This window comes from Clytia hemisphaerica, unplaced genomic scaffold (genome assembly GCF_902728285.1).
Source record: "Clytia hemisphaerica strain Z4C2 unplaced genomic scaffold, Clytia hemisphaerica genome assembly, whole genome shotgun sequence".
NCBI classification, from domain to species: Eukaryota; Metazoa; Cnidaria; class Hydrozoa; order Leptothecata; family Clytiidae; genus Clytia; species Clytia hemisphaerica.
The window spans coordinates 56,559-67,281 of record NW_027103284.1 but is presented as its reverse complement, the minus strand read 5'-3'; the positions used below and the strand labels follow the sequence as shown (position 1 = coordinate 67,281).

Here is a 10,723-nt window from a genome sequence, read left to right as displayed (position 1 = left end):
CTTCAAATTAGTTTTCAAGGTTGGCTTGGCTCAAATTTTTTCATCTACGGCTCAAATTTTAGGCAATTTCTCAAAGTTTTTGAAAATGTTAATTTCATTAAAAAGCGCCGGGTTATTTTTTCACGGACCCCTTTTTTTGCTTGAGAGTCAAGTAAACGATATAGCGCTTTCGCAGCATTAATCATTGATACGCATTTTGGCGGGACGCTAGTGTGACTAACTGTTTGAGATCAACGCTTATTATGTACGTATTAATGCAACACACAAGAAGGGGGTCAAATTGTGATAATGTTTTGTGACATGTGATGTTCAATGACATTTATAACTTTTACATATACTAAGGCAGCAATCACTAATACACTTCCATTTTATTTGAATCTTTTCAGTCAGTAGTAACTCTTGAGCGTGTTTTTGGTGAAGTGAAATGAAGATGTTTGTGATCGCCGCCTTAGAATATACTTTAAGTGGATAAATTTGGGCATGGAATTAATTTGGCAATTGGCCAAAATACAATTTTTTGACGGGGATTTAGCTAATTTGACGATAGATCAATTTCATAAAATTTGGCGGGAATTTAATTTGGCGAAATGCAAATTTTGAGACACTTAAATTGGTAAAAATTACTATAAAATATACTGAAAAGTTGTTATTTTTTACATAATATTCTTTTTGTTAAATTTGGCGGGAATTTAGTTTGGCGAATGGTCAGTTTTTGGAATTTTGGCGGGGATTTAATTTGCCAATATTTGTTAAAAATTGCCGAATTGGCCAAATTTAATCCTCACCAAAATTAATTCACAAGGTATGAAGTATTTATTCAAGGGGTTCGAAGTCATTGCATGTTTAGCTTTTCTGATTGCATGAATGTGTGGAAACTAGAGAATGTAGTGAATTATAAATTAGTGACATTTTTGTGAAAATGGTATTCATTTTTACCATTTTTAGTTAGGACATCCTAACTATCAAAAAATCTATAATACAATGTCATGTTTAATACTTAAAAGCTACAGAATCTAAACAATGACGAGAAAGACTACACTTATAATCAACATACCCCTATGTTTACGTCCATGCTACAATGCTATACTCTTTAGAGCTTTAATTTTTTATTTTTGTTATTTACTTTTGTGGAAATTTGTATTGAACAGATATTCTTGTACTTTTAATCAGGGAAATTTATTTAAAGCTACAAGTATTAAAAAATCGAGCACAAATGACTTTTTGTCTTCTAATTTTCCAACATCCTCTTTTTTGGCATTATTGTTATGACTAGCTATTAAATTCTAGGTGAAATGTAAGATCTTATTAGTTTGTTCTTTAAATTCTGCATTAATTAATAATGGAGTCGATTTCTTGTACATTTTGAGATTTCTGAGATTTCTTCGCTTTGCGAAAACAGAATGCTCGTTCCGCAACCCCTTTTATGTTGATTGTTTTGTGGGTTTTTGCTTTATTGTTTCCATTTTGAGTAGTTGAAGGTTTTATACTTCTTGACTATATATTTTGCGGAACGACCGTTTTGAGGGCGCGAAGCGCCCGAATAGGGAGTGTAGCATCTTTTGGCAAGATCTGCGTAGGCGGGGCGTAAATTTGTATATGTTCGAAAAAAGTGTTTCCAAAACTGCTACCTCCGACGACAAATGTCGACTTTGCTCTGTATTGAAGAATGGCATCTGTTAAGCCACCGAAAAGAAGTATTTACCTTGTAAATGTTTTTGAAAATTAATCTTAATAAAACTTTGGTTATGTTTTTGACATTTTTTTCAAAAATCATACATATTTTAAAAAAAGTAAAAGTGTATGTAAAATTATATCGAGTTTGACTATCCAATCAAGTGCGAGATGTCTGTTTTTGTGTCGTTGCTGCTACTTTCACTTTTGCACACTTGCGAAACATAAACAAAGATGGCGATTTTTGTCAAGGCAGGATCCTGCTGATTTTTTAAGCTACTGGAGGCATCCTTTGCTTGTAAAATGACATTGCTGCTGTTCACACTTAATGGAAATTTTACTCGAGTACCATTCTAGGTTTTTTTATCACTTCCTCTGGGAGAGGTGAGATCTGTCCTATCCCCCACTTGCTGATGTGGTGGCTGTCAACTGATGAATGAAATTTTCGATAAATGGTCAGAATGGTCTGTTGGTTGTTTACCTTGTGGCATTCAAACTTCATTGGACAATCTTGTGATAATTTGATTGGAGTAACCATTCTTATTACATCAATTGATCTCAGCAAAAACTATTTTTATGGCTTGATCAAACCAACCAAACAGCAGTCAAGTCAGATTTAAAACAACATTTGGATTTCGAAATATTTTAACGTTTAGACTTTATAATTTTTTTGGAAATGTCATCGTTAAATTTTACATTCAGCGGACATTGTTGCCAAACCACGTTTTTTTTTGTCACGTTGTCGTTGTTCAACAATTTGAGTAACGCTTTTACAAAGAACATCGAATATTGGGTGATTGTGGTGTCAGTCAGTAATATTCGTTGAGGCGAGGAGACGTACAATGTGAAGAACAGACACAGGAGTTTTTAATCATTCTACATATAATTAGAAGGACTTGGTTTGAGACCAAGCAAACATTAGATTACACGATTCCCATCATCCAGTCCAGATTCGACAAAATACAATTCGATACCTTGAAAACGGTCCTGGCCGAAACATGTTGGAAATTCTTAGCATATAATGGTATTTTTTTCTCGATCCTCGTCCAATATATACAATTTCGATATACAATAATGTACGTAAAATGCAACACAAGAAACGGGTAAATTGTGAATGTTTGAATGCAATGATTGCTTCCCCTTACTACAATCTAATAATGTTTCAAGAGGTTTATATACAAGAGATGGGTAAAAGTCATTGCATGAATTGGATGAATGTATGAAAACTAGAAAATGTACTGAATTACCTATAAACTATTGATATTTTTGTGAAAATGGAATCCACTTTCTACTGTTAGTTAGGACATCCTACTTATCAAGATTCAAAAGCCTTGTATAGAATACTCTCTGTAACACCCCTAAGTCCAATATGAGCTATGATGCTAGTTTTTAGAGTTTTAGTTTTTATTTTTGATACTTTATTACTTTTTGTTATTTTACCCTGTGGAAAGTTGTATTGAGCAGATATTTTTGTAATTTTGATCAGCAAGATTTTTTAAAGCTGTTATAAAAGTATCACAAAATCGAGTACAAATGACTTTTCAAATACCCCCAGGTGCTTTTGGAACACCTCTGTCTTCATACATTTCTAATTTTTTCAAACATTCTCACTTCTCACTGGCAATAGATTCAACGTGAATTGTAAGGTCCTATTAGTTTTTCTTTTTTTTTGTAATTCTGCATTAATAATTGTAATAATGGAGTAGTACATTTTGAGATTTCTTCGCTTTGCGAAAACAGAACGCTCGTTCCGCATCCTTTGGCAAGATCCGCGTATGCGGGGCGTAAATTTGTATATGTTCGAGAAATGCTGCCGATTTGGCTCACGAAAAAACACCGAGCAAAGTAGACTTTTCTTTATTTTATAAAATAAAAGTGTTTTTAAAATTATATCGAGTTTGACTATCCAATCAAGTGCGAGTTTTTGTGCTGTAAAAGTTTCATTTTTTCCCGCCGATCCAAATTGTTAGATCCAACCCTCCAGTTTGTTATTTGTATACCGTCACAGACAAATCACAATTTTTTTAATGTTGAAAAGTATTTCAAGAAGGAAAGTGTATGAATGTTGAAAAGTATTTCAAGAAGAAAAGTGTATGAATGTTGAAAAGTATTTCAAGAAGAAAAGTGTATGCAGAAGTGGTTACATTTGAACATCACAAGATTAAGATAAGTATTATTATTTTTGGCTGAAAGATATATACATATAATTTTGAAATGTTTATCCCCAGCCTTAATGTTGATAATATTAGAAACTTAATTGAGAGTGCCAGAAGAACTGTTGTTGTGAATTTTAGAAAACTTCCAAGAACAGTCTGGCCCAGGTATAGTTGTGTTCCCCAGATTTTAAGAACTGCTCGCAGCCATGGCTTAAATGTTTTTTGTGTGAGTGAAACCCCTGGGGATGGTAATTGCTTTTATCACGCCATTGTAGAACAACTTAATGATCGTACAGATTTTGGTGATGTTTCAGCCTTAAGGTTACAGTATCCAAACCATCTTATCTTACGCCAGGCAGTCGTCAATTTTGTGCGGGATCAAAGTCGTCTAACTGTAGAGGAGTCTCCATACATTGTTGGATATAGAACTTTCTTTGAACAGGGGGCAATTGATATTCGCAGGGCTGAAGGGTTTTCTTGGGAGCAGTTTTTAACCCAGCAGTTGTGTGATACTGTGTACACCACAGAGGTCTTTATCAATGCTGCAGCTATCTTGCTTGGTAGAAATATATGCATAAATTCTGAAAGCTGCAGCGTAAATAATCCCCTAAAAGTTATGAGTTGTTTCCGTGATTCTCCTCATCTAGAATTTCATGTAGATATGCCGGTCAGCTCTTACTTTCTTTTGGCCGGAATTAACAATAATCATTTCCAATCATTATTACCTGGTGATGGGGGGATTTTAGCCAATTTTAACCAGCAAGAAACTGTGGACTTCTCAATTGAAAATGTAGAGATAATAAAGAAACGAGAGTCTGAAGGTATGAAAGATCAAACAGCTCCTCCCAGGAAGAAAAACAAAATTCAAAAACCTCTAAAAAAGGTTTCTGTTGACCCTGAAATAGAAATACAGGCAAAGTGCACCCTTTATGGTTTAAAATATATTGAGCCTTCTGCTGAAGAGTCTGTTTCAGACAAGCGTAAAAGAAGAAAATCTCTTAGATGTAAGATAACAAGTGCAAAGAAAAGAAGCAATGTAGAAGAAGAACTTAAATTATTATGTGCTCGTGATGGTATCGCATACATGGCACCTTCTGATAATGAAACTGTTCTCGAGCGAAAAAATCGTAGAAATAGAATGAATCGTGTTATGAGAGAAAAATCTATTCATAATGCTGAAAAAAGGTCTGACAGTAACAACAGTTGTTTACATTCAAATCCTAGGGTTGTTGAAGCAGCAGCAGAATCTGTTCATAATGCTGAAGAAAGACCTCTCAGTAATAACAGTTGTTTACATTCTAATCCTAGGGTAGTTGAAGCAGCGAGCATTTTTGAGGAAGGGGAGTTAAAACACAACATCGATCGATGTAAAATTTGTAATGAAGTTAGACCTGTTTTTCATGAAACTGTTCATGTTGAGCCTGAATTGAACAACAATGATTTGTTTTCCCCAGCTTCATGGTCAGTAGGGGAGGATGGTAAGTGCATTAGATGTCGCCAAGAAGAAAAAAATAATCGTAAAAGAAAAAATCCACCTGCCGCCCCCAAATTTTCTGGTATTTTTTCCATGTACGGGAATGATGATAGTAGTAGTCATGGAGATGGGACATTACATAATAATATGCATTTTGAAGAAATTCCCCCATACCTGAAAAATCTGAGTATTCTGGAAACGGCCATGATTTCAAAAATCAACATAATAACTAATATTACCATCCTTAAATACGGCATGCTGAAAGGACGCGGCCATTCTATTGCAATTCCACATGACATGAAAATTGCAAAGACTTTGCCAAGCCTCCCCCAAGAAGTAGGAATTATATTGGTTCGAAAGAAAGGCGAGAATGGGGAAGTTTTGAAAGACTTTATTGTTAAACGAGATAATGTTGAACAGGCTTTGAAAGGGCTCGTCTTTGGTTTTCCACATGGTGGAATGGGTACTGCCTTTCCTAGTTCTAAAGTTTATGATGGACCAGATCATATTAACACACCTTTAAAAGGCAGGTTTTTTCTATGGCTTCCCAACCCTTTTTATTTTGATGTTATAATTGACTGTGTAAGATTAGAGAATTTGCCTAATGATGGTCGACAAATTTGTCCAGGTGTTCCAAATCTTGAATACAAAACAAAGGTTCCCAACTTGAATAAGAATTTATCTGAAGGTCAACCAGGATCCTCAGATTTGGAAAATACACATTCAGGTGTTGTCTCACCACTTGAACCTAATGATGTTGATAAGAATCTTGAGAAACTTTTACAGAAAATTGTAGATGATGAAGAGACTGTACAAGATCTTGTACGCCTTCAAAGAGTTGGGGTGGCCGAAATAACAAGTGAAAAACGTGAACTTGTGCCCGAAAGGAAAACATGTGGTTTTTTTGCAATGGCTTTTCCAACAATATTTATCAATGGTTCAGCAGACATCACCATTCCTCAACTAACAACCCCTGATTATCAAGAGTGGGTGGATCATATCTACCACTGCGGTGACAACCGTGTGAGCTCCCATCCAACACTTCGATTTTTTCTTTTAAATCTTGGCCTAAGGGAAAGGGCTTTAAACCAAGGTTCATTTATTGTTGCACAACAACTTCATGACGCACATCTTTCTGTTGAAGAATTACGTGAAAATTTAGAGAATAATGATACTTCTGTACCAAGAAAATTGATAAGTGTTGGTGCTAAGTTTGCTAATAGTGATCCATATTGGCGAGACAGGAAAATTGAACTTGACAACCTTGCTTTGTTTAGAAAGATTGGATATGGGGACCTTCCAGCCTACTTTGACACAAACTCTATGGCTGAATACCACTGGGATCCCCTTAAGCAATTGCTTGCCAAGTATGAATCTGTTGTTAAAGGGGTACCCGTCGAGACCGTCCTTGAGTGCATTAATAATGATTTTTCATACCATCGTAAATTAGTTTTGTCAAATCTCCATATTGTCACCAAGTACTTTGAGAGAAGGACCCTTAATTATTACAAAACTGTCGGGAAAGAACTATTTCAAACATCTGACATGTGGATTAGGTATGAGTTTGCAAAAGGTCGTGGTGAGATTCATAGTCACGCTATTGTTTTTAGTGAATCGCACGCAAAGAAAATAGAAAATGCAATGGCTCTGATTACCGATGATGGAAAAGGTAATGTAAATACATCTGATGCAGCATTTGAACTTCATAGTTTACTTCAGACTGATTTACAAAATACAGAAGATTTTCACTCTCCTAATTTTGTATCTATGCACCCTGCAGGTGGCCATGAAGAAATTGACGAGAATGGCAAAAGGGTCTGGATCCCCAACAAATCTGAATGGCCCAAACCTGATGGAGATTATGAACCTCCAGATTATAATCCATTGTCAGAAAAACTCTCTGACCACTCAAGCCAAGAATCCATGAGAGATTTTCATATTGCTTTGACAAATAAGGTGGGCTTGCATAAGTGTAATAATACTTGCTTAAATGTGAAGTCTGATGGTGCTAAAACAAAATATTGTCGTTTCCATTTTGGTAAGTTTGATATCGAAAATAGAACTTCAGAAGGAAAAGAAACTCATCCTTTCCATTCACTAATAACACCAGGAGAACATCCACGTTTTGAAGGCAACAGAGATCATTCTTTTCTGATATCTCATGTCAAAACACGCCTGTTAACATGGTTAGCCAACTCAGACACGCAAGCCATCATTGATCAAGACTTAATGGCTCTGTTAAGATACATCACTCAGTATGCCTGCAAGGGTGCCAAATCTACAGACGATTTCATTCGTCTATATAAACATTTATTAGATGTTAATAGTGATGTTGCATCTGTAAGAAGTATTGCCCAACAACTAATTTTGAAAATTATAGGATTGATTGATATGCCAGCAGCTGCTGTTGATTTTCTGAATTGTGGGGGTCGTTTGTTTCATTGCACTCGACAGTTCAGGAGAATAGGTCTTAGTGGTTTTCGTGCAATAAATTCAAAGTTTTCTGATGGGGATGCAACAAAAGAAACACCTCTAGAAAAGTTTTTGAGTGAAAAACGTCGAATACGTTATCCCAATATGACTTTGTATAATTGGGCTCAAATTTGTGTTTGCACCCCTAAGTGTGCTAAAAACCATGTTCCTGTTTTTACTGGAATTCCAACTCTTCCCATATGGCCACTAGAAGAGGACTATTGTAAGGGTCAATTAATGATTCACTCGTTGGGAACATGGGAAAATGTAAATGACCTTAAGAACGGAAAGACTCTTATTTAGAATCATTCATGGAGTTTTTAGAAAGTGACCTATGTCCTATGATTGTGAAAGAACTTGTCAAAAAAGCAAAATTAGAGCATGACAAAAAACTAGAAAGGGATCGTCAAAGAGCAAAAAAGAGGAAAAACCTTGATGTTGATGATAGCTCTATTGACCACGAATCTGGATCTGAAGATGAGTTTGAGAATGAAATCAGAAACGAACATGAATTTTTAAGATACTTGGCTGAAAATAGACCCCAAGATTTTGAAGATTTGAATGCTTTTAGAGATCTGCCTGATGGTGGAGAAGGTTTTGATTGGCATCAGTATGCAATTGAATCTTTTGGAGGTGCTTGGCCTGATAATGCTTCAGATTGGCTAGAAAACATCTCAAAGGTGGCAGCTGCACAGCAACAGGCTCGAAATCAGAATTGTGATTTGCCACCAAATATTGATTTATTGAAGGCTAATGCTCTTCAAAGAGTAATAATAGCTATTAACATTCTTAATATTATGTCTGTTGTGAATAATGAACACCAAAATAAAGTGCGTCTCTTAGGCAAGGGGACGGCTGGAAGTGGTAAAACATTTACAATTGTTGCCTTGACCTATTTGTCGCGAAGAATTTGCAATCGAAACAATGCTGTAATGAATTTAGCACCTACTGGAGCAGCATCTATTCTCCTACCCTTAGGACGAACTGTTCACTCAACAACAAACATCCCAAGAGTGAAGAGAAAAGAATCCAAAACATTGCAGTTAACTGATAAGCCATTGAATAGCATATCTCTCACTGCCTTACGTGAACTAACTGGTAGCACTCTGGAAGGTAATTCTATGAAATTGATGACCTTGAATTTAGATGAAAGAGGTATGTATAGTCATCGTATGTTAGCATGGTGTAGCCAACGTTTTAAGGAGGCAACATGTGATTTTTTCAACAACTTTGGTGCAATACCAACTGTCAATTTTTTTGGAGATTTAGGGCAGCTAGGTCCAGTTGATTCTCATGATTTGCATGTTGAGCCATTATCCTCAGACGCCCCAGATAAGCTTGCCGGTTATGGAATCTATCGTACATTTTCACATTGTATTCTGTTAAATGAAACTATGCGACAAGGCCCAGATCAGTTGTCTTTTTTGGAAATGTTGCTGAGAATCAGAGAGGGCAAACTCAATTTGAATGACTGGAAGACAATAAATTCAAGATATGAAGGTGAGCTTCCTGAAAGTGCCAAAGAGGGATTTAGATCAGACACATGTTTGACCGTTATGGAAACGTGGCAAGAGGTAAATGTTGAGAACCACAACAAACTAGCTGATTTGGGGATCCCTGTTGCTACTATACCAAGCAAAGGAAAAGGACGTCATCACACTCAATCTGTTAATCAGATGGGTCAAATTCCTGCAACCTCTCACATTGCTGTTGGAAGTCGTGTGCTTTTGACTAAAAATCAGCTCAGCTTAACACCTCTTGGATTGAATAATGGAGCAATTGGGAAAGTGATTGCAATATTATATGCTGAGGGAGAAGCACCTCCATCATTTCCAGAAGCAGTTGTTGTAGATTTTCCAAGATACAAAGGCCCAAGCTGGCTTCCAGAACACCCAACATGGGTTCCTATACCTGTCAATGAAGCACGTTGTGATACTAACTGTTGCTCTAGAAGGGGGTTTCCCTTGATGCCTGGTTATTGTATACCTATATCAAAAAGCCAAGGTATGACAATAGGTCCTAATGAGCCATGTACTCATATTCGGATAAAGTTAAATAAAGAGATTTTTATGGAGAAACTTAACCTTGGCATAACTTATACAGCCCTCAGTAGGGCATCTAAGCTAGAAAATGTTGCTTTGGTCGAAAAAGTGCCATATGATAGGCTAAATTATATCAATAACCATCCATGGATGCCACGAAGAAGGGAAGAAGAAGAAAGATTGAAAATTTTGAGTGGCGAGACTCTTCAAACATTTGGCCATTACAGCGATTTGAATACCTACAGAGAACTATTATGTGAATTTGATCGCTTTGTCAATGATGGTCTAACATGTTTTGAAGACCCTTGATCACATTGCCTCAACATCGTTTCAGGGCATCGTAATGCTTTTTTTATATGCAATTGTTAAATTTTCTGCTTAGCATAGAAAGGCGTTTTCAATTACATGTTTTATAAATAAGACTGATAAAACCTTAAAAAGTTAAGACAACAATTATAACTTAATTTATTCTACATTAAAACAGAGATGTAAGACCTTTTGACAATGCATGACATTTTCAAATGTTACTGTTATGAATGGAACAGCAGCTCAAAGATAGAATTCTGAGTATTTCAATCAAGGAACTATTAAAACAATTAAACATGGGAAAATGAAGGCTCTAAATCAACTCAAACAAACGTTAATTCGGCAGTATTTTGAAGGCTATGAATCATCTAAGCTCAATTTTTCTTCTTTTGAAAAGGAACTGTTAAAACATGTAATTGAATTTGTCTCACTATCATTAGTTTAAATCAAGGCTGTTCTGTCTGTCAAGCTGCAAATGACTTTAAGTTGATGATTGATGGATGTTGATAGTTGTTTCCATCAATGGTGGATGTTGAAAGTTGTTTCCACCCTCTGGTGACATGTTGATAGTTGTCTGTCACATACAGAGTTTTTACCTATGA

General features: G+C 35.9%; 1 protein-coding gene across 1 annotated transcript; it reads left to right on the top strand.

Moving 5' to 3' along the window:
* Positions 1 to 8,084: 8,084 nt before the first annotated feature.
* On the top strand, positions 8,085 to 10,124 carry LOC136805431 (uncharacterized). Its single transcript, XM_067062018.1, has one exon. It carries the CDS (start codon positions 8,085 to 8,087, stop codon positions 10,122 to 10,124), a length of 2,040 nt encoding a protein of 679 aa, XP_066918119.1.
* The last annotated feature ends 599 nt before the right edge of the window (positions 10,125 to 10,723 follow it).